General features: G+C 49.7%; 2 protein-coding genes across 2 annotated transcripts in view; one reads left to right on the plus strand and one right to left on the minus strand.

Moving 5' to 3' along the window:
- On the plus strand, positions 1–11,461 carry LOC122365744 (serine/threonine-protein kinase NIM1-like). Its single transcript, XM_043337217.1, has 6 exons — positions 1–703; positions 3,438–3,533; positions 4,020–4,184; positions 4,913–5,024; positions 9,643–9,799; positions 10,181–11,461. Exons 1-6 carry the CDS (start codon positions 661–663, stop codon positions 10,874–10,876), a joined length of 1,269 nt encoding a protein of 422 aa, XP_043193152.1. The 5' UTR covers positions 1–660; the 3' UTR covers positions 10,877–11,461.
- Positions 11,445–24,337, minus strand: part of LOC122365743 (cilia- and flagella-associated protein 57-like) — a 20,981-nt gene continuing 8,088 nt past the window's right edge. Inside the window, exons 2-12 of the mRNA XM_043337216.1 lie at positions 19,539–19,712; positions 15,847–16,002; positions 15,288–15,449; positions 14,847–15,031; positions 14,434–14,715; positions 14,113–14,263; positions 13,727–13,870; positions 13,167–13,382; positions 12,843–13,022; positions 12,370–12,564; positions 11,445–12,193 (exon numbers count right to left, since the gene is read on the minus strand). Coding sequence (XP_043193151.1) covers positions 12,032–12,193; positions 12,370–12,564; positions 12,843–13,022; positions 13,167–13,382; positions 13,727–13,870; positions 14,113–14,263; positions 14,434–14,715; positions 14,847–15,031; positions 15,288–15,449; positions 15,847–16,002; positions 19,539–19,712 — 2,007 coding nt within the window. The 3' untranslated portion in view covers positions 11,445–12,031. The remainder of the gene's footprint in view (positions 12,194–12,369; positions 12,565–12,842; positions 13,023–13,166; positions 13,383–13,726; positions 13,871–14,112; positions 14,264–14,433; positions 14,716–14,846; positions 15,032–15,287; positions 15,450–15,846; positions 16,003–19,538; positions 19,713–24,337) is intronic.

Genomic DNA, 24,337 nt, shown 5'->3' on the forward strand with positions numbered 1-24,337 from the left:
TGACCCATATCGAGGCCGCCGCACCGTCTCCGTAACGGCGGTATATCGACATAAGACGGCGCACAGTGGGTGACCTTGGTCCCAGGAGGACCGGGACCATCCGGGGGCGGAAGCGGCCCACTGACGCGGAACTGACCGCTCTCGACCCACTCTCCAGCCGCTCAGAGGTGGTTCTGCACCTGTGGTGGACAGTGGTCAGTGGTCAACGGGACGGGACGATCGCGACTGGCTGGAGGAAAGCCGTGAGTGCTCAGCTGAGTCGACAAGGAGGAGGGCGAAAAACATTAGAAGTCTGGTATTCCAGTCAGTCGCAAGTTTGGAAAAGCTGCACCCTGAAGATTGTCGTGAGCAGGAAGACGACTGCGCCAAGCTCAGGCTGGTTGATGAGCACCAGAAGAGCGTGCTGCATTGAAGTACACGTCGTCCAAGTGAAGAGAAATTTGGCTGAGTTTGTAGCCCCTGTGCCATTTGTTGTGGGCTATGGCGTTGGACAACATTTTTGCTGTTGTTGGATGATTGTTGCTGAATAGTAGTAGCTGCCAAAGATAGATAGATAGTAGCTGCCAAAGAGTCCAAAAGTGCACGGAATCTGTACTAGCGTCCCACTCCAAATTCTCAACTCGGTTTCTACAATATCACGGTCAGTTCGGATTCGGAACAATGCCGACGTTCGATCTTCAGGGAACGCGGTGCCAGCGGCCAGGTAAATGCTTTACCTGAAACCAGACATGTGCATGGATCCGGGAAAATGGATCTGGGATCTGATCCCACGTATCCTGATCTCGGATCCGACGGGATCATATAGATCCAGCTCTGTAATTTATCGAGAGATCCGTAGGGATCACAGATCCGAGTCTCATTTTTTGCTTGAGATCCAGTGAGATCATAGATCCTCACTTATTTTTTTGTCAACACATATATCCCAAAAAAGCACTTGTTTCAACTCATAAACGTTCTGTTTTAGTGATTTTATGTAATCGCACGTCGTAATCCATAGTTTTGTGTCACTTACTGGCATAGAAACCCTTTAAAACATGGTTTCAAATGTGGTGCATGGTGCACTGAAAACAATTTAACCCAAGGCTGGCGAGTAAACCGGTGTTTTACGGGTACCCCTATCCGCAACCATTTTTAACCACCCTCTCAGGAGTAGTGCTAGGTCCCATTGCGGTGTAGTCGCACTTGCTCTGAGCGGATATAACCGCTGTCAGCGAACAAGTCCGCTGAGAGCAGGGACGACTACACTGCAATGGGACCTTACTGTACTCCTGGGAGGGTGGTTAAAAATGGTTGCGGATAGGGGTACCCGCAAAACACCGGTTTACTCGCCAGCCTTGGGTTAAATTGTTTTCAGTGTGGGATCCACTCAGATCATAGATCCATGTTCTTAATTTATCGTAAGATCATATGAGATCATAGATCAAAGATGTATTTTTCACGCCAGATCCGGTGGGATCATAAATCCAAACCTGTACTTTGCTTCGAGATCCACTGAGATCATAGATCCATCACTCGGATCCATGCACATGTCTGCCTGAAACGCTGTGCTGTTGCCAAGAAGACGCACTCTCCAGTTTACGGTTGTTTGCGTCTTTTTGTGTTTATTTTAGCTTCTTAAAAGAAATGTTTCACAACGTCGGACTTAGGGCGTAGATATGACAGCATTCGTTATATAATGCTACCTTGTTTTGCCATGAATTAACACGCAATTACCATCAAGGCCTTGTCTAACATGTTAACTGGGGGGCCAAACCCCCGCAGTCATCGACCTGCCCCCCCCCCCCAGTCAGGGCAAAAAGTCCCTACTGGGGGGGGGGGGCCGGCAATAGTCAAAAGGCAAACGAATTTTTATTTCGCGGCGTCAGTGCACATAAAAACAAATGCGTAAACGAAACGATGCAATGTGACCACATTGAAATACCCCATTACCTAGGGCTGTTATGTGTTTATTTTGTTTACCTGAACCTTTTTTCGCTCAGCAATACGTTACATTTCGTCTTTTCAGGTGACCAACTCCGTGTCCCGGATATTCTTTTTCATTAATTTTGTCCGAACCTTTTGAATGGAAGGATTCACAAGTACAGAGCCCCCGCCAAGCAGAGCTTTGCGTTGACCCTGCCCTCTACCCTCCGATCGCGCAATTCGTGATCTATGACAGAATTTAGAGCCCAAAGTTTAACGTATGCACATAGCCGCGCACGGCCGGTCCCCTCACTGACTTCGAATGGCTACGGCCTGCCACCAACCGTAACCATACTCGCCAGGAGGCTCATAAAGATCGTGCGATGTCGCGCTTCGAACCTGGACTGTTATAACCGGGACGCGTGCCCTCACCACGCGGAGTCCAAGGCTCTACCGGCAAAAATTTCTCCTTTAGGTATCAATCTGTTGTTTCTGTCCTCGCCCCTCGGGGCGTCAATCTCTTGTTTTTGCCTATCGTCGTCCTCGCTAGCGGCGTCCAACTTCTGGCTGGACGGTCACCGGTGTGCTGCTAGAGTAGCTCCTAATCGTAATGAAGCAGGCTCCCGTTCTGAGTGGTCAAACGTAGGCGCAGATGCCAGATTGGTGGTCTGTCTGTGGGGACGGGTACTCTGACTGCTGGATTATCTTAAGAAGTCGGCATGGAGTCCTGGAGGGCAAATGCCAGCCACTTCGTGTCCCAACTCCCAACTGGCCTCAAAGCACTACTATCTTCATTTTTGTTTAGTTTATAGCCTCTGACGAGTGACGACCTTAAGGTTGTGTCGAAGATCCACGGCGATTACGGAGAATCCACCTGAGAAGACATCAGTCTCCATGTTGATACACAGGCATTACACTGGTCTGAGGGGGCCCTAGTGGGAAAATACGGTCTCCACTCAGATTGACCCTTAAAGCCTGGTATGGATCATATAAAACCAGTGTGGGCTACCATACAGGCCGACGTAGGTCCAGAAGCTGACATTAGCCCTCAGAGATCGGCATCGAGCGCTCAGAGGGACCCATCAGAAACCGATGTGGTTCTAAAAAAAATGCGTATGGGCCCTCGACATAAGGCTCGGCGTGCAAATTCCTTAGACACGGCTAACGGCACTGCCACTCAAACACACGCTCAACAACGAGAAGTGTGATTATTATTGTCTGATGAGGCAATGTGAGGAGGCTATAAACTAATATACAAGCATGGGTCGGATGGCCTACTATTTTTTTTTTTTAGTTTTCAAAAAATATTCATGGTGTCAGGGCTGTGATGAAAAATAAGTGGTCTAAATCCGGTGATAAAACAGGATTTGGGGGTACCCTAGGTTTGGCTCCTTCAGTCTCTGCCCCCCCCCCCCCAGTGAAAATTCCTTAGACGAGGCCCTGATTACCATATGTATAACTATGTAAAACAGACAACATTCCAATTTCAATATGGGTGTGGGTGGCTATCGCTGACGTGACCCACTGTTTCTCAGAAGGCGACGCGGACTGCGGCACTGAAAAACCTCTCGTGAAGCCCCACATTATCACAGCCCAGGGCTCCCGTGCCGCCACTCCACCCGGCCTAAAGCGTAAGTATCCATTGACCCCGCAGACGTGTCTGTACTAAAGACCTGCATCTGGCAGTCAAATTTCATACACCAGCAGCGAAACAATGCGTTCCCTTTGCGGTGGCGACGTGCGTTATGACGTCCAAGTGGCGTCAACTGTGTGTGTTGATACGCAGCAGATAGTTATTGGTTCTTGGAATCACACGTGCTATGGTGTGTGTCAGCCTAGCCGAGTGAGTTTTGACACTGCCTTAGTGTCAGCCTTTTTACATATGGTGGTGAAAAAACTATGGGTTAACTCTCATTTAGTGTCTTGAGAGCGAGACTCATAACGCAATAATCAATTTATGCCGTTCAGAGGACCTTTTACGATGAATATCAAAGTTCGAAGGGTCTGAAACGATTCAGACCGCTCACTAATTAAACAAGATCAATGAATATGTTAATTGACATTGCCCCACGAATCGTGACCGCCCATCCGTTGACGCCAGTCCACCCCTCCATCAGGTGACGTGGGTCGGTTCGCTCGCCTGACGTCGCTCCTGGCGTCTGACGAGCGGCTGGTTCAGGAGCGAGCTGAGGGCATCAGGGTCGGCCTGTACCGTCTGTATGGGGAACTGGGCTCCGGCAACAGCGCCACTGTGAGGCTGGCCGTCCATCAGCTCACCACAGGTCTGAGAGGGATGGAAGGGGAGGGGGGCAGAGACGAGGGACGAGGGGCGAGGGACGAAGGCAGGGACGGTGACAGGGGACAGGGGATGAGTGACAGGGTCGAATGACAGGGACGGGAGCTCAGTACTTACTTGGACGAGAGACGGAGGAACGGAGAAACGGAGGGACGGAGGGACGAAGGGCGAGGTACAAGGGACAGGGACGGGGACGGACGACGAAGAACATGGAGAAGGGGCAAAGACGAGGACGAAGGGTGAGGGACCACGGACGAAGGTCAGTAACAGAGACGGGGATGACGGGCAGACGGGACAAGGAATGACGGACGAGGGACAACTACGAGGGAAAAAGGGCTAGGCAAGGGACAGACCAGAGGGACAGGGAGGAAACCATCCACCGCTAGACAAGGGGTGGGTCTGGCGGCTATGCAGTACGGAGCCAGGAGGGAGCTGGATGCCGATGGTCTGCGCTTCCTTTACCTCCCTTGGGGTCTGAGCTGCGGTTGATTCAGGCCTGGGGATACGGGGACGGCTTGGGAGTGACGAGGACAGAGTCCTGCACTTACCACGGGCAGGGCCAGGGGAGGGAAGGACGCGGTGTTAGGGACAGGTCTTGAGGGCCCGAAGCAGATGCTGGGTGCTGGAAAAGGGACACCAGTTCGGACAGGTGCATGCTTTCTAATGTTGCGTGTTGCGCAAGGTGGGACACCCTTTGATCAATGTTTTTGGCAGAACGTGTCGCAGTCAAGGTTCTTGATAGGGCAAAGTTGGACCACAAGAAATGTGAAATGCTGACGGAAGAAGTGGCCAGCATGGAGCGCCTCCATCATCCAAACATCATCAGGTGAGATAACATTAGCCTAACAAAAGCTCGTTTAAGTATTCCGAGCGTACATAGTGGTAATTGCAAAGAGTGCACATTGGTACAACGTTTTCCCGGCACCATTGAAAACTGTGTCAAAGCTCAAGATAAATGAAAAACTTAACTCTGATGAGCTCTTCTTTCGCTACATCACTTTTCGGCAGGTCTTCCAAACATACGGTCATTCCTTTATAGTCATTGAATCTTTTTTAACTTAGCCAATGCGACGTGTTTTATTATGTTCATGCAAATAGTTAATTAGATAATTTTCTTAAGTCAGTGTTTCGAAACCTCTTCTACGGCATTTAGGTATAATACTGTGCCTTATTTCTTTTCTTTATTTCTTTTCCTGAGTTTAGGTCATCCCACGTGAGCTAGCGATCTGAACCTGAAAGACGTGGACTGGCATGCTTCACATGCGAGTATGTGGAAAAGATGCACCACGAAGTGTGTCAACACGACGGCGGCCGCCGTTTCCGTCATGTAACTTGAAAGTCAGCTCTGCTCACTCTGCAAGTCATCACAAATTTTCGCTCTCGAAAATCACAATGATCTTTTCAGGTCTGCCCACCAAGACAACCCAGACCGAAGCTCTGATTTGTGTGCCTAAATCGAACAGTCTGAATTTCTAAGCGACTCAATCACAACTCATTGACCTTGTGATTCAACTCAATCACGACTCATCCCGTTATCAGTGATTCAGGGAATGATTCAACTCACGACTCAACTCAATTCAATTCAATCAATATTACATATAGCCCATATACTATATAGGTATAAATATATGCATGTGTTGTGCTTGCGCCTTGCGTGTGTTTTAATGCAAATGTCACATATATTTGTAGGTACATATTCATAATATAATAGTTAATGTACCTAGTCAGTTAGGTTAGGACTTAAGTATGTCTGTTACCAATCATCACGTACACCTACCTCAACCTATTGATTAATTTACCGTTGAATGAAAATGGGTAGGTAGGTATAAGGTAATACTAATGCCAATTGCCAGGTGGATAATGCTGCCGCCTGCCTCTGCCCTCTTGGCTCTGACTGCTGAGTACTGCTATTTTTTCCACTCATTAAGCTAAGTCTTGATTCAAAATACTAAACATATTGCTTTTGCAATTTCTAGCACATGGTGATTGAATCATTTTTTGATTCAACTTGAATCGATGAGTTGCCGATTCAATCAACTTGAATCAATGAGTTGCCGATTCAATCACTTGCAGTTGCCATGTGTGACCGACTCAGTCAGGATTCATATGGTGACAAGAGATGATTCAACCGACTCAATCACGGTGAGTCGGCATTTACAAGCGATTCACGAGAATCGATTCAATCAGAGTTGAATCGCTTACAAGTCTGCCTATGACATGTTATGACGAGCCGGGCGACACGCCATACTGCCCTGACTCAGCGACTGTGAGAATAAACAACCGACAGTCGCTAGAGACCTTCAGAAAACGTCTGATTCCGGGGTCGGTGGTCGAGACCCTTCCGTGTTTGGAACAAACTATTGCGTTTTTATTCGAAATACATTTGTTTGAGATTAACTGGGAAATAAAGCGGCGTAAAGTGATGACGAACATGAGCTGGAAAACAGGCAGATGTGTGTTCAACTGTAAATATTATACATTTTTATCTAGGCGTATCTACATTCTGTAAATCTAATAACGAAAAAGTGACCACTTAAAGGGACTATCCCACCTTTAACATGGGGTTTGAGTTGAGATAGCCAAGTTTGCGGCGAGGTTCAGAAACCACTATCTATCTAGGTTGCAGCCCCCGCGGTCTCTTGGTGTTGAAGAAATTCGTTCCCTTCATTTGAAAATGGGCCTTGTACAAGGCCCTATCTTCAACATGGAGCGACCGTTAGTGTGACGTCACCTCGTTTAGTCATTCTGATTTAAATGGGTTTGTTCGTTGAAAAATCGCTTAAAACTTGGTCTGAACTTTGTTGTGGTGCCTACAGAGTAAAAAGAATCAGCTTTATGACAGTAATGTGGCCTGGGGAAGGAGGTAATTTTGGGCTGTGACGTCACATATTTGAAAGTTTGTGTTTGGAATATGGGAAGCCTAAGATGTTTAATGAAAAATAAATGCCAGAACCGTGTTCCTGGTCATTCAATCTATAAAGTCGGGCACAATTCAACTGGTTTTAACAACATTTTAGAAGGTGGGATAGTCCCTTTAATTGGATGCATGTGTTTACTGATTATCATATCATATATATGTTACGGGTCATATGCTAACTTGGGCAGTATGCAAACTACCCGGGCAGTATGCAAACTACCCAACAGCCCGGGCAGTATGCATACCGCCCGGGTAGTATGCATACTACCCGACCCCTTGGGCAGTATGCATACCGCCCAAAAACTTGGGCAGTTTGCATACTGCCCGCTTCTTGTCTTGGAGTTGTGTATTCCATGTCCATTTTAAAAAGTATTAATGGCTCTATAAGTATTTGCCGGTCCCGTAGCTCAGTCGGTAGAGCATTGGACTCCGCGTGGTGAGAGCACGCGTTTCCGGTTATAACAGTCCGGGTTCGAAGCGCGACGGGCGATTGACGTTTAATGAGCCTCCTTACAGATATGACGGTTTGTGGCAGGCCGTAGCCCGTAGCCAAGCGAAGTCGGTAAGAGGACCGGCCGTGCGCGGCTCTGTGCGCACTTTAAACTTTGGACTCCAAATTCTGCCATAGAACCGGCATTGCGCGATCGGAGGGTAGAGGGCAGGGTTACCGCAACAAGCTTCGCTTAGCGGGGGCTCTGTCCCTGTGAATCCTTCTATTCAAAAGGTTCGGACTAACTTTAAAAAAGTAACGTAGTTTAATCGCGAAGTCTTTTTTCCCGTCAAACGTGATTTATCGATCGAAGAGTGAAATAATGTTTTGAATATAAAAATGTAAAATATTTCCCGAGAATTTCATTGAATTTCATTGCCAGCGGCCAACAAGTCACTTTCATCTGAAATGACGACATATCTGTAGTGCCATCACTCGCTGGCTTTGGTTTGACACTTGGACCTGTAGAGGGCGTTATCATAGTTTCAATAGCTAATGTTACATGAAACCATTTACATGTAAGACGTTACAAGTTGTTATGGTCGGGTTACCAAGTCAGGTCAAGTGACCTTACCCCAGAAAAGGTTGGAATGCTCGCCATAGCTACACCGACCTGACGATCGCTTTGAAACTTTAAGCGACTAATAAGTGTAACATTAGGTTCAAAAGGCATGTATTTGAATTTTGATATCATACCGATGACCTTTAGGTCAAGTCAATATTGCACAGTCTCCCTAAAAAGTTGACAGGAGAAAGTTGAAGGACGCCCCTTTTGCTGAACGTCATTCTAAACACTCTCAAACATCGGGTTACATACAGGTAAACATGACGCACTGAATCGAAAAAATTGCACTTGTGACCCCTTTTTATGACCATGAGGTCATATCAGGTCATAAAAGGTCTCCAGCAGTTCTTTTACCATTACTTTTTATGGAGACGTGTTGGAGCGATGGTCATGTAAACAACCTTAGATGTGTTCAGTTCGACGATAAGGAGCGGCTGATAAACAACATGACCTTTTCATGTCAGGTCATGACCTTGACCTCAGGTCAAATTTGGAACTTAGATAAACTTTGAGTACTTATTCCAGAAAACGCTTACAGAGCTATCGAATGCGTCTTTCTGCGGCGCTGTAGCTCTCCTATATTCTGAGTTATGGGAGTTTAAAAAAAAAAAAATATGAAAAAGACGAAATTTGATCTTTGATGACCTCTGTTGCCCTATTCTTTGACCTGGCCTTAAAAATGACTACGGCACTTTCGTCATGATCTTTGACGCCATTTCGAATGCCAGTTACCGCATCTTACATGCCGCTTACTTCTGTTCCGCTAAGTGGCACGGGAGTCGAGCAGGGGTGTTCAACCCGCCATCCAGCCCGGCACGACTGGCGCCGAACGACTGGCGCCGAGCACCGCCCCGGAGCGGGTTAAAGCGTCTGCCATTGACATTTATATGTGAGCATATACATGTCAATGGCATGTATATGCTCACATATACACATATGCATGAACTAGTCTCACGGGCCACGGTCAGCATATTGCCCGAGTAAACATCTTGCCCGTGAGAGAAAAGGTGGGTAGTATGCATACTACCCGGGCAGTATGCAAACTGCCCGGGCGGTATGCATACTGCCCAAGGGGTCGGGTAGTATGCATACTACCCGGGCGGTATGCATACTGCCCGGGCTGTTGGGTAGTTTGCATACTGCCCGGGTAGTTTGCATACTGCCCAAGTTAGCATATGACCCGTAACATATATATCACGAGTAGATGGTACTCATGCCTCAGTAAATTAGCGACTAATGGACCTCTAATGGACTAATGTAATATATTTCATTTGCACAAGCTAAAAGCTTCGAAAGCATCGGTGCAATACTGCGCTATGTGCAGATAAATAAGTAGGTATAGTTCCAACCATTGGCTGTAGAGTGTAGACTGATGCACTTCTTTATCTGCCTTTCTGCTGCATCCATGCTCCTATCATGCTGACACCAGTCCTTCGCAGTCTCCTCCACCACCTACACGCTCCGTGTTGCAGGTTGTACGAGGTGGTGGAGAGTCCGCGGCACATCCACCTCATGATGGAGTACGCTCCCGCCGGTGACCTGGAGCGCAGGGTCAGCCGAGAGGGCCCACTGACAGAGGCAGACGCCCGATCCGTCTTCTCGCAGCTTCTAGCCGCCGTCCAGCACATGGTCAGAGGGAAAATTGGTTCTTTTGGGTATGGACACTGCGTGGGAGAACCATACAACGACTGTAGAAGAACTCTGCCTCGATGTAGTTCTGTAGTTTCTTGCACGATTTTCATTGTCGTAGCTTGAATAGTATTCCTCATACAGCAGCCGTCAGTCCATTCATTGTAGTTTCTTCAGCTTCTAGAGAAATTTCAGCACGCGTACAGGCAAATTTAATGCAATAGTCGTACCGTTGAGTGTAGAAATCAGGCGAATGTTGACTCGTTGAGATTCAGGTGCCAGGATAATTCGAAGTGTAGCTCAGAATTCAATACCGATACGTTGTTAGCTAGTACTTGTCTTTTAAGCACGCTACGCCAGCAGCCCTCTGACCTCCCACAGCACTCCAAGAAGCTGGTTCACCGCGACATCAAGGCCGAGAATGTGTTCTTCGCGAGTCGGTCGCGCGTCAAACTGGGCGACCTGGGCTTCAGCCGGCGGGTGAGCGGCATCGGCGAGCACCTGACGCAGTTCTGCGGCTCCCCGAGCTACTCGGCGCCGGAGCTGCTGAGCGCGGCCAGCTACCGCGGCGACCGGGCCGACCTCTGGGCGCTGGGCGTGCTGCTCTTCTTCAGCGTCACCGGCCGGCTGCCATTCGACGGCGCCTCGCTGGCCGAGCTGCGAAGACACATACTCGCCGTGCGCTACCGCTGGCCGGCCGGTGTCGGCTCCGAGCCCTGCCGAGAGCTGGTGGCCGCGCTGCTGCAGAGGGACCCCGCGGCGCGACCGTCGGCGGCAGAGGCCGGCCGCTGCCGCTGGCTGAACGGCCACCCACCGCCGGCTGCCGGCAGGTCCCTGTCGCTGCGGGCCGCGCCCGTCACAGCCCAGGAGAGAGAGGCACGCGCGAGGCTGCGGCAGCTCGGTGTCAGCGAGACCACGCTGGAGAGCCACCGCCGGCGGGGCTGCCACAGTCCTGTCACGGGGCTGTACAGGATGGTGCTGCACCGTGTCTGCCGAGAGGAGGAGGAGAGCGGAGGGTCGGGGAAGCAGCTCTGGCTGAGAGGCGGCGACCGGTGCAAACAGTGCACCATCCTGTGAGAGCCCCTCGAACTGCGGTGGTGCAAACTGAGTGCACCATCCTCTGAGAGCCCCTCGAACTGCGGTGGTGCAAACAGTGCACCATCCTGTGAGAGCCCCTCGAACTGCGGTGGTGCAAACAGTGCACCATCCTGTGAGAGCTCCTCGAACTGCGGTGGTGCAAACAGTGCACCATCCTGTGAGAGCTCCACGAACTGCGGTGATTCAGTATTCACCGGCCATTGCTTACATAACGAACTGCCGATAAGGCCGCTGTATAAGCCAACCGACCTCGAGTTGCGTGTAGCAGACGATGTTATTGACTTGCATTATGTGTGAATGTATTTAAATGAAGCAAGACCAAGCGCGTAATGGAACATAACGCATGTGTAATGTGTACAATGTACATATACCCTGATCCCGTCAATGTGCAATGTGTATACTTGGCACTAGATATGATATTGTATCAATGTTCATGGAGTAGATGCCAGCATCATTATAGGTAGCTGCATGCAGAATAGGTCCAATTATAAAGCTCAAACTTGAGATAACGCGGCAATTACAACGCACCCATACGAAAATCGATAAATACATGACTGAATTTTACTGTCGATGTTCTTTTACATTCGTACTCGTCCAATGCGATGTTCACTCAAGTCACAAAGTCCACACGCAACTTATCACTATAACACATAAGTAGGGTAGAACACAGGTCGTCTAACCGTGGTCACTCCATCTTTTCAGGTGAGATTCTTAACGTTAAAGATACATGAGGTGTAAACGCGCCGTGAGGGGAAGGAAACTTCACAAAGGCCTCGCGCCTAATGCGTAATGACTTCAAATACTCGGTGGGTGAAAGAGCTTCGGGACTTGCAAAGTGAAAGGGAGGGCAAAGTGAAAACGCATTTGAATTGACTAATCTACCTAAAAACATGCTGAAAAATAAATAAAGCAACATGACACACGCATCAGAAAGAGCATTTGGTCTTGCCTGTCAAACACAGGACAGCTTGCATTTGATATTTCATGATTTCATAATCAAAATTCACACAAACAAATTTCAAAATCAAAGAACTGGCTCCGTTGTCCAGCACATCGGCAGAACGAAATGTGATTCAGGTCCAACGATATCTTATTTCACGAGTATTGCACTAAACTGACACGTTCGGCGGCTGTTCAGGTGGTCTCGGCATCCACGCCCCCCTCTCCGTGTCCTAGGGTTTGTACGAAGGAGTCGGGTTGGGCCAAGCAGTTGGCCAGCTGGTGCTGCAGCTGCACCAGCTGCGACGACTGCAGCTGCAGCTCCTGGCGCTGAGAGTCGATGATCTGGTCTCGCGCCTGCAGGAAGACAACAGAATCGACTGAGGGCATGTCCAAGTCTTAAAAAGACCAACTAGAAATTTAGACTAATACTTAGCGTAGCGAAAAGAAATCAGGAAACGAGAGAATTCAGTGCAGCAAACATCAACGACAAATAAAACCCAAAAGTTCCGCGTAACCACCGTCCTTCTCACATCCAGCTGCTGCTTCTGCTCCTTCTGCAGCTGGTCCAGCTTGATGATGGCCCTGTCGAGCTTGCTCTGCGCCTCTGCAGGGGTGACGGAGGAGCGGCGCAGGCCCAGAGACGACTCCAGATCGTCCATGCTGCCGCGGAGTGAGTGCAGCTCGGCACGCAAGTTGTTGATCTCAGAGATCAGCGCAACGTTCTCCTGTGGACGAATGGGAGGGGATATGTGAGCATTAGCGCATCAACACATACCTACATTGTTCGTGAGGACGACTAGAACGTGAGCGCTATAAGCGATTTGAAAATACTGCAGGAACACCAAAAGTCTGTTTTTGTTTCACGGCCGTCAACATAAAACAAAATGTATGTAGATAGTCACCAAAATGGATAACTACTAGCATAGCAGCTTCCTTCTCTTCTTCCCTAAATAACACGAAGAGTGTTCATACGGGCGCCGTTCAGGGAGCCAAATATCGTCACCTGCACTACGCGGATGTTGTCGGCTCTCTGCAGGTGCGTGTCTTTGGTAAGCTTGTGTTTGAGGCCGGCTACGGTCCGCTCCAGGTAGTCCCTCTGCCGGCTGAACTCCTTCAGACTGGAGTCGTCCACCAGAAGTTTCTCCGGTCGGATCTCTGAGGTGACGTGCTTGCTGTATAAGCTCTGAAAGAGAAGACGGATAGACAGGATATCATCTTACCGCTATTAGCAATAAAAAACAGCTCACTTGAAAATATAAACACCGCTCATTAAAATGCAAAATTAGAATTATAAATGTCCGCACTTCAATCACGTAGGTATATTCACCTTGATGCCCTCCTTGAGTTTCTTGGGGTCCTGCAGGTGGTCCATGCAGCTGAAGAGGTCGCTGCGGTAGCGGTTCATGACGATGGTGAAGTCGTAGTTGCGCTGCACGGCGCGGTGCAGCTCGGCCTCGATGGCGCGCAGCTTCTGCCGCAGCTCCTGCAGCTGCAGCTCCTGCTCCGTGTTCGTCTTGTGGTAGTTCTCCAGCTCGTTCTCCATCTGAGACGTACACCGTGAAAGTCAGCAGAGGTAGGTAAATAAGGCAAGGCATTATAGGAGATTTACAAATGAGCAGAGACTGGCATTAATCGACTAGTTTTAGCAAAATGGGTATAAATGAAGAAAGCCTTACCGATCCTATTATATCCAATATTAGCCTTCCAGTTCCATCCCATTCATTGCCAAGAAATTGATGCCAATAAGAAGGATAGCAATAATTACAAGGTTTTGCCTGCCTTTTATTTAATGCATACTTTTGGTATAATTTCAGCGTGCCATATACAGAACAACTTACGGTGCAACTGAAGATCAAAGTTAACTAGCGATAGTGTAAGAATACATACCGCATTTATAGTTTCCTTCATGTCCTTTATTTCAGCCTCTCTGGGCTCTATCTGCTTCTTCAGTTCCTTTATTTTGTAGTCGAGCACAAACTTGAACTTCTCCAGCTCCTGATTCTTTTTCTTCAAATCGTAAATCCGTTTTTCCTGCAATGAATCAGAGGAGATGCCTAAATATCCGTTACCGCCATGTGCTCTAGCACTTAACAGAAGAGGCAATTTTCTATCAGAACAGTAAAGCCTGTAAGACTTCGTATTTGTGCAAAGGCGTATTTGCGACAGTATGAGTAACACACTCCCATACCATGCTGAAAAACGTTTCGACTCGAAAACTAGCAGTCAAACTAACCAAAAGTATCACTTTCAACCGATAACCTACACATAGGTACCTTTTCATTTATTGTTTCGTCTCGCTCCGTGACTTCCTTTTTCAGCCCGATGATGTCCCGCTCGAGGTTTTTGATAATGGACTGTAGCTTGCTGTGCTCTCCTTGCAGACGCTGAATCTCCTGACGCTGCTCCTCTAGTTCTTTAGACAAACTGGAAAGGGCAACGAAAATTTCTCAGTGATCCTCACACAAAGAAATTCATGTGCAATCAACTATGCGTCATTCTGGGCTGACTTAGCATAGGCAGGTTGACACATTTCTACACACATTTCATTAACTTTATCTCCGGCAACCTACCCCTAAAAGCCGGCGTTGACCCACCTGACGAAGCGTTTCTTCATCACTCCCGTCTCCCCGCGCAGTCGGACGTTGGAGTTACGCTCGGCCTTCAGCTTGTACTCGTACTTGGTCTTGATGTCGACAATCTCTCGGTCGGCGTCCTCCTCAATCTGCACCTGCATCTCCTCGTAGGTCTTCTTCTGCTGGAGCGCCTCCTCACGAGCCTCGTCCAGGAGGGCCACCTTCTCTGTCAGCCGGTCCTCGTACTCCTCGGCCTGGGCGGCCAGCTCGGCGCGGTCCGCCTCGGCCTGCTCCACCAGCTGCCTGACAGGGGAACCAGTCAACGACAACTGCATCCACCTCATAATACAGAATAGATAAACCACTAACAAACGTGTTTGATGAACAGTTAGCGTTACTATAACGCGACTTGCACGTTCGCCAAGCAGCCTTACTTTTCGTAGTCCTCCTTCATGAGTGCCATCTTGTTCTCGAGCGCCTGGTACTTTTCATACTCGACGATCAGCTTGGCGTTGTTGTTGGACTCCAGCAACTGCACCTCCTCCTCGTGCTGTGCGTGCAGCGTCTCCAGCTCGCGGTTGTGCGCCGCGTGATCCTCGCTCTTTTCATCCTTCAGAGCCTGCAACATCGCGGGAAGGTCACTATCTCAAAAAGTGCATCAACGTGTTGATCTACAGGACGTTCGAGGAGACTTCTACCTGTCTTCTTTGTAAGACCCAACCCGCATCCTTTGCAGGAATCCTAGCAATAATTCTCTACAGTACACACCGGCGATGTAAATTACAAACGACTCCCACGCTACCGATCAGTCTACTTTCCTACCAAAATCCTACGTCGTTCCTTTCTCTCTAACTCGTCACAGACGTCATGCGCACCTCGATGTTTCCGTTGAGCGTCTGGATGTCCTGTTCGGCTCGCTCGGTCAGCTGTCGGATCTTGTCGCCGTACGTCATGTCTTTGAGCCGCAGCTGATACTCGTTCTCCAGTCGCAGCTCAGACACCCGCGTGTTCAGCTCGTTTATCAGCTGGATCTTCTCCTGAACGGGCGACAAACGAAACGGCATGAGGTACAGCAGGGCAGCAACCAATATGATGTCTGAGCTGCACAGTTCTACCGTTTGATGTTGTCTGCAGATTATGCTCATAAATATTTATTTGGGGAAGCGGAAGAACGTCACTAAATTCTTCAAAGTAAACGTGCTTTAAAAAGGCTACTGAGGTGTATACAAATGGCTTGTGTGGCTAAAAGAAGCTAAGAAAACAGACGTAAGAAATGTTACAAAACGCGTCAATGAAATGTGTTCATCTTCACAATTAGCATCGATTCATATCAGATTCATCTATGCCTAAATGCACAGGCCAAACTAGTGTCACCGTTGTTTTGAAGCGTGTTACGTTAATCGCTATCTTACAATTAGCTATTCTGCCGCTTACGTCCAGCTCGGCCTTGGAGACGAGGATCTCCTCCGAGTAAGGCACGGTGCGCTCTCGTTTCGAGAGCCTTCCCTCGGGGTCGGCGATGGACCACAGAGCCAGGGTGCCGTCCGACGAGCAGGTAAACATCTGAGTGTCGTCCGCCAGCACCACCATCTGGCGGCAGCGGGAGAAACTGCAGATGACGGGCCTGCACACCAGGGTAAAGCTCAAACAGGTTAGGACGGTTAGGTCATCCAGTGCACGTTACAGACCACCCAGGAGGGGATGCAGTTTGCCCATTCATGCACGGTTCATCTCACTACACGTATGGAACAGCAAGTCCCCTCTTTTTCATCAATCTGACCTTCGTTCCTTTTTCAACTGACGGCTGTTCATTATAATCGGTTAAAGGAAATAGTTCACTTTCACGAAATTATTTTTTTTGCAATGGATTTATGATTTTTTATGTTCAAAATGATCAGCAAAGAAAATAAAACCTATTTATAACAAAAGATTATTTTCTATATTTTGATAATAAGAAGAACTTTTCAGTTTCTGTAAGGCACAGGCGATCCAGTATGAAAAGAGCATGGGTCCCGAAAATTCTTCAGAAACTAGAGAAATGATCGCGGCCACCGGCATTTGGGCGATCTGCTGCTGCTGAATGTCCTTATTGATCAGTACGAGAATTTCTCTAGAGTTCTCGTAGATAATTTCTCTAGTTTCTGAAGAATTTTCGGTACCCATGCTCGTTTCATACTGGATGCGAATATATGCAAGGCACACATCCTCAACGCAAGACACATTTTTCGGGACGAGAAATAGAATATATTTGCCTAGGGTGATCGTTGGGCTGTAAAAGCTCCTGATTTATGCTCGTCTCAGCCCAGGCTACGGAACTGCTATTCCAGTTCAAAACCCATGTTAAAAAGTGAACTATTTCCTTTAACAATGATAAACCCGCGCCCTGATGGGGGGCGGGCATTTTTGCCCCCCCCCCCCTGTGGTTTTTCTTAAATAGCGAGAAAACTGCTCGCGCCGCCAAATTTTGGGTACCTTACCGGGCATCAATTTGACACCTTCACACAAAATTTCAAGTCACAGGTCACCTCAGGTCAGGAGTTATTGAGGTCAAACTGAGGTCATGTTCGAGTAAAAATGAGCAAAAAACATGACATCTTGAAACGCTCACCAATTCTACAGTTAACAAGCAATTTTAAAGTTCTTTATATGGTCGTGTAGAGAAAAGACGGCACTACAAAACTGCTATCTCGGATTTTCGAAATTTTGGGATTTGGACCCCAAAAATATATATTTTTTTAGAAAAACTAAAAAAAATCCAAAAATTTTCGAATTTCCAAAAAAAAAACACGGAATATATATGATAGTCCCTGTACTCTTCGATATACATACCAAATTTTAGATCGATACCTCTTTTTTTGGCCAAGTTATAGCGAAAAACTGTTAAAAATTGATGACGTCAAATTTTTGAACTCAATTCTGAGCAATTCTAGACCTCGCAGCGCAAAACGGAGACCACCATTGAACTCCCCGTGACGAGCTGCATCGCATCAGTAGGTACCCATGTTATGCAAAAATATCAACTTTGAAATTTGACCTAATTTGACCTGACCTAGACCTGACCTTGACCTGAACTTGACCAAAACGTGACCTAAGCTGGCCCAAAAGTCTGCCTGACCCACATAATCGCATTTGTCATGTAAAATGGACCATAAAACATGTATCACACGACACTTTCATATTGTGACCCCCAGTGACCTGACCTCTGTGACCTGACCTGGTATCAGTGACCTCAAATAGCAAAATACGTGTTTGAAGAACATTTCCCCATCGATGATTTTCAATGAAATGCACCTTACTCAATTTTACAACGCATTTCTTGAAATGCCTGTAAACGGTGAAAATTCGACCTTTGACCTGACCTGTGACGTCATCGGTTTGACCGAGGTCAATGAAATTGGGTCACAAGGTAGTTCCCCGTTGGGGCTATCCAACGCGGTTTACCGCTTGTCGCTATCTTGCGTGGTTCTCGAGATCTTAGGGGGGGGGGCCAAAATGCCCCCCCCCCCTTCAGACCACGTTGCTCGGCAGACCCCATCAGGGCGCGGGTTAATAATTGAGAAAGGACGCACACATATCACAGTTACGGTGACAAAAAGATACTCTTCCCTATTTACTCAGACATGTTCCGTGTACACCCCAGCGCAGGAATGCGTGATGTGCTCTGTTTGAAGATGTGCTCTGCTTCGCACAACCCCTCTCGGAGTGAACATAAACACACACCATCACCATGACTGTATACGATCAGTTGGTACGCATCGTCCAACTCCTCCAGCGCAGATCACAGTTCTACGAATGTGGCCTTCGGTTGACCACAAAGCTACGGGCTGAGGTCAAGAACCCGTGTCGGGTGCATCAGTGAGTTCTTTGATATCAACACATTCCTGAGCAGCTGTAGGCAACTGCTTGAAACCAGTGCTTAATGCGAGATATAGGTAGCCTGACTTTTAGTTACCAGCACCGTACCTATGTGTTCTGAATTGTAACTGCGATATTTGCAATTCATGGAAATTGACTTAGCATTTGCAAATGAACTGATTCAGATTTGACGGTTATGAGATGTCAGTACCTAAATGGTATGAATACAGCTAAGCAGACACAATAAAATGGAAAACTTATTCCCCACACTTTAAATTATAGTTGTCAATGATATTTTTCAATTGACACAAAAGCAAACATAAATTAGAGCGACTGCTGAATAAGATCTAAATATCATCGCCTCCTCTCATAAACACCGGTCGATGTAAAGGCTGAAACAGACTCTTTCCGCGTTCAGGAACTCGCATGCGAGAGCCTATTCAAATACATTATAATTCTTCTCGCATCAATCGCATCCGCGAGGTGCGTGCGATTGATGCGAGCGTGCTTCCATGTATTTGAATAGGCTCTCGCATTCGATTTCCTGACTGCGGAAAGAGTCTGTTTCAGGCATAAGTCGTCGCTAAATAAATAAACGACACAGCCTGTATCTGATCACCCTTCCGTCCTTATACCCTCACCAGACGACGATTTACACCAAAGGGTTCGTCCTCTTAGACAGCTCTCGGCAGACATGAGCCAGGGTCGGGCGGGTGGCGGGCACGTGGGTCTGACATGCACCCCTCCCCTGAGGCCCGAGCTGCGTCTGGCCAACTGTCTGTGTCGGTCTGTCTGACGGACTGACACGGCAGCTGTTACCAGCCAGACACCCGGTCCCCAGACAGGACGTCGGCTCGTGATATGTACTTACCGACCCCAGACTTAAAACTGGCATGAAGACATAGGAATGCGAGTAGTTGATCCAATAATCGCACAAAACGACAGCCCAGTGATAATTAAGCAATAAATGGGTCATTAACAAAGTTCGCATCGATAAACGGGCATACAAGACAAGGCTGAAAAAAAGAATGAGAGAAACATATTTGGTCATTTTGGGCACATATTGTGCAAGTTAGCTGCATCAAGTCGTTCATCGTCAATATCATTGAAGAACAAGCACTCACCACTGATACAAATAACCATTTAAATGTACTGAACATGGAGCACAGAGCAAAGAAAATGCTCTTTAACGAATTGCTTTCCATTGATGTGAACATTCACCCGTAAAAATAACGGCAGACCGTGTCCAGCGCCTGCGTTCGACGTCTTACCTTTGTGATGGCATCGTTGTGAGCGTGGTGCTCCTCCCACTCTCCCGGAATGGAGAGAGGGAACTTGACGGAGCGCAGGACACCACTCTGCAGACCAAGGAACATCATACGACCCGAGCGAGAGAGCGAGATCCACGTGGGCACCACGTCCTGGCAGCTGACTTCGCGGATCACCTGAGGAGGGAGGGACAGAGGGTGAGGTCTAGGGGGCACCATGTCCTGGCAGCTGACCACACCTGTCATATGGAGGAGAAGACAGTGAGGTCTAGTGGACACCACCTCCTGGCAGCTGACTTGGCGGATCACCTGGGAAGACAGACAGTGGGGTCTAGGGGGCACCACGTCCTGGCAGCTGACTTCACGAATCGCCTGGGAAGACAGACAGTGAGGTTTGCGTGGGAAAGGTCTCAAAAAGACCACGCACGGCTTGGTTAGAGAGGCATGTAAACACAGATGGGTACCTACACCAACCAGGCCAAGGTAGCTGACATCAAGCACCCGGATGGCCCAAGGAATGGACCGAAATTTATGCAGTGGTTTATGGGTTATATTTATTTGTCAATTAGCACAATATGTTCTGATTGTCGAAAACAACTTTTGAACCTTGGCTTAAAAGTTGTATTCTTTGATTACCTACTGTCTATTGCTATTGAGATGTATAGGATACATGGACGTAACTATAAGTCTTAACCCGCGCCCTGCTGGGGGTCCTGGATTTCCACGCCCTGCTGGGGGGGGGGGGGGTGTTTGAACACCCCCCCTTGTAACTCGGCTCCTGGGCCACGTAGCGATACGCGGAAGGCGGCGTTCGAAAGAGCGTAAAAAATAATGACGAAATCACTCCGGTCAATTTTTTGGTCAGGTCAAAGGTCAGGTCACCAGAGGTCATTGAAGGCAAAATTTCGCCGATTTCCAGGTCGAATGTCGAAAATTTCCAAGAAGCCAACGCATAACTCGGGAACCAATAGAGCTACAGCGCCGCGGAAAAGCGCATTCGATAGCCCTATTAACGCCCTTTCTGAATAATTCTATCAGATTTGACCTAACGTCAACGGTTTTGCCTGCAGGGGGCAAAAACTGCAAAAATAGCCGATTTTTTCAAAACAGTTTTTCTGCAATAACTTTTGACCCAAACCTTGTACAAGCTTACTTTTACCGGCATCGTGTTCCTCTCGTCAAGACGCATCGAATGAATTATAACTTGACCTTGAAAGGTCAACTTGAAAATTTGACCTCAGGTCAAGGTCATGACCTGACCGGAAAGGGTCATGTTGCATATCAGTCGATCCGTATCGTCGAGCTGAACACATCTAAGGTGTTTTCATCGCTCTAGCATGCCTCTATCAAAAGTTATTTGCAAAAACTGTTAGATACCATTCGTGACCTAAGATGACCTCAGGGCATAAACAAGGGTCACGGACACCATTTTCAAGTTCAGTGTGTCTAAACCACTTGTAATTCGGTGTTTGGGAGTGTTTATAATGTCTTTCATCCAAAAGAGGCGCATTTCAATTTTCTCCCATTGACTTATAATGGGGAGGTCGCAAAATTGACCTGACCTTAGGTCATCGATATCAAAATTCTGAGATAAACATTTTGTACATGCTCTTGCTCTTAGCAATCGCTGAAAGTTTCAAAGCGATCGGTCACTCGGTGTAGCTATGACAGACATTGAAAGTTTTTATGAGGTTAGGTCACTTCAAGTGACCTGGTGACCTGACCTTGAATGACCTTGGTCTGAAATTTTCACAACATGTGTAGAATTGATGTATGATAAGGTGTACCAAAAACGGCGGCGCTCCGCGCCGCCGTTTTTGAGATATTCGCGAAAAACCACAAGGGGGGGTGTTCAAACACCCCCCCCCCCCAGCAGGGCGCGGGTTAAGATATATTTATCATAATAAAGTACGTACCTACATCATGCGCAATATGCATGCACAAACGGTCCGCCCAGTACACTCCACTATGCACTACATGTTACCGATTAAACATGGTTTGTGCAAGTCATCTTGACAGCACAACAGTCCAGAGTCTAGTAATGTGAATTAGCACGTGCTCGGCGATCGGTGGTACGCGTAACCTTCATATACCAATTTTCTTTGGCGCGACTCGGTCTCGACTCCTTTCACGCCCTCTGTCGATCAGCGTCCTGCATAGGGTCAGTGCCGTGATTTCCCGCTGAAAGACGAGACGGACTGATGAAAGGAGGAGACAATGGGTTGGGAGGGAAGATAATGTAATAGTGGGGGAGTGGGGAGGAGGTGGGGAAAGATGTTCCCTCTGTGATGGTTTGTCAGCAAAGGGAAGGGTGCAGTTCGTGGGGCGCCGCCGCCTGTAGTCACTTCCACGTCAGTGCAATGTCTGGCCGACCGCTAGGTGTCACTGGGTGTTTCATATGAGTCATGGGTTCACACGATGCCGCCGCCGAGTACCTATACGGGCGTTTGCGGCGCCGATGTGTGTATGGCTGTGGGCCTCGCCGTTCTAATGAATCTTACAGTCTCATCCGATCCAGTAAGGTGCCATTAGCACGTGCTCGGCGATCGGTGGTACGCGTAACCTTCATATACCAATTTTCTTTTGGCGCGACTCGGTCTCGACTCCTTTCACGCCCTCTGTCGATCAGCGTCCTGCATAGGGTCAGTGCCGTGATTTCCCGCTGAAAGACGCCAAAGAAATTGCCAAATGTATGGGAAAATTAGGCCGTAGAGGTCGCGATCGCCGGGACACCACGCAGGTACCCGGCCGGGGTAAGCGGCGGGTACCTCGGCTGACCGCGGAGGCTGTCGGAGGGAGGTAGGCGGGGAAAGACTACCTCGGCCACCGACACTACCGAGGAGCGCGCGGCGAGCGCGCGAAGTGCGGTGGCACTGACGGTGGGCAGTTTCAGGCCACGGGGAGGAGGGGGTTGGCAGGAGGTAGAGGGGATGGTGCCGAAAGTAAGGAAACCGACCGTTCCGGTGTGGAGGCAGCGACGTCGAGGGGTGAGGGATAATGACGTCCGAGACCGCTTGTGGCCGCGCAGTGATGCGACGGCGGAGCTAGAGGAGCACTCGGAGCTGCTGGCCGTGTCTTTGCTTGCCCAGTCGGTGGTGTCCGGGCTGCTGCTGCAGCCTCGAGCGCGGCGCCCGCGAGACGGCTGTCGGGAACGCTGTGACGAGCCGAGTAGACCCAGCTCGGGGAGCGGTATCGCGCATGGTGCAGATGGGACAGGCACGGGCGAGGCAGACTGTTGACACGCCACACGGCGGCGGCCGGTCGGTACATCATCGTTCATTCTGCGCGGGCCGGTGCGGGCGCCGCGGCGGCTCTGAAGGTTAGTCGGTAATCCTGTGTCGGCGTTGAGAGAAGGAATGGCGGCTGATTTCACCGCCGCTGCCGCAGCGGCACGGGGACCTGTAAGTCGCCCCTGACGTTAGTCGAATGAATAGGTGACTCATCGGTAGTTGGTGCTGCCGCCGGGGGCTCGAGAAAGTGGACCGTTTGACGACCCGGTGAGTATGGGTTCCAGCAGGTTAGTAAGGGAGACGTGACAGACAGCAGACAGGTATGGTATGGTCAGCGGACCGGGGACAGTGGGCGCTGCTCCATATCCAGCCAGCGTGCCGCGGAATGGGTACGATCAGCGGACCAGTGAGTTTCAGACCCAGCGGGCAGAGGAGGGCGCTTCCAGTCAGCGGACCGTGGAAGTGGGACGGTCAGTGGACCGGTGAGTGTCACTGCCAGCGGGCAAAGGAGGGCACTTCCAGCCAGCATGCCGTGGAATTGGGACGGTCAGCGGACCGTTGAGTGTCACTGCCAGCGGGCAGAGGAGGGCGCTTCCAGCCAGTGGGCCGTGGAAGTGGGACGGTCAGCGGACCGGTGTGTGTCACTGCCAGCGGGCAGAGGAGGGCGCTTCCAGCCAGCGGGCCGTGGAAGTGGGACGGTCAGCGGACCGTTGAGTGTCACTGCGAGCGGGCAGAGGAGGGCGCTTCCAGTCAGCGGGCCGTGGAAGTGGGACGGTCAGCGGACCGTTGAGTGTCACTGCCAGCGGGCAGAGGAGGGCACTTCCAGCCAGCGGGCCGTGGAAGTGGGACGGTCAGCGGACCGTTGAGTGTCACCGCCAGCGGGCAGAGGAGGGGGCTTCCAGCCAGTGGGCCGTGGAAGTGGGACGGTCAGCGGACCGTTGAGTGTCACTGCCAGCGGGCAGAGGAGGGCGCTTCCAGCCAGCGGGCCGTGGAAGTGGGATGGTCAGCGGACCGTTGAGTTTCACTGCCAGCGGGCAGAGGAGGGCGCTTCCAGCCAGCGGGCCGAGGAAGTGGGACGGTCAGCGGACCGTTGAGTGTCACTGCCAGCGGGCAGAGGAGGCCACTTCCAGCCAGCGGGCCGTGGAAGTGAGACGGTCAGCGGACCGTTGAGTGTCACTGCCAGCGGGCAGAGGAGGCCACTTCCAGCCAGCGGGCCGTGGAAGTGGGACGGTCAGCGGACCGTTGAGTGTCACTGCCAGCGGGCAGAGGAGGGCGCTTCCAGCCAGCGGGCCGTGGAAGTGGGACGGTCAGCGGACCGTTGAGTGTCACTGCGAGCGGGCAGAGGAGGGCGCTTCCAGTCAGCGGGCCGTGGAAGTGGGACGGTCAGCGGACCGTTGAGTGTCACTGCCAGCGGGCAGAGGAGGGCACTTCCAGCCAGCGGGCCGTGGAAGTGGGACGGTCAGCGGACCGTTGAGTGTCACTGCCAGCGGGCAGAGGAGGGCGCTTCCAGCCAGCGGGCCGTGGAAGTGGGACGGTCAGCGGACCGTTGAGTGTCACTGCCAGCGGGCAGAG

This window comes from Amphibalanus amphitrite, unplaced genomic scaffold (genome assembly GCF_019059575.1).
Source record: "Amphibalanus amphitrite isolate SeventyFive unplaced genomic scaffold, NRLGWU_Aamphi_draft 000760F_arrow, whole genome shotgun sequence".
Lineage (NCBI taxonomy): Eukaryota > Metazoa > Arthropoda > Thecostraca > Balanomorpha > Balanidae > Amphibalanus > Amphibalanus amphitrite.

What these genes read in the sequence shown, in the direction of transcription:
- LOC122365744 (XM_043337217.1), top strand. Translation starts at nt 661, where the DNA reads ATGCCGACGTTCGATCTTCAGGGAACGCGGTGCCAGCGGCCAG. An exon ending in CACTCCACCCGGCCTAAAGC is followed by an intron (nt 3,534 to 4,019) that starts GTAAGTATCCAT and finishes CCCCTCCATCAG; the next exon opens with GTGACGTGGGTCGGTTCGCT. An exon ending in CGTCCATCAGCTCACCACAG is followed by an intron (nt 4,185 to 4,912) that starts GTCTGAGAGGGA and finishes TGTTTTTGGCAG; the next exon opens with AACGTGTCGCAGTCAAGGTT.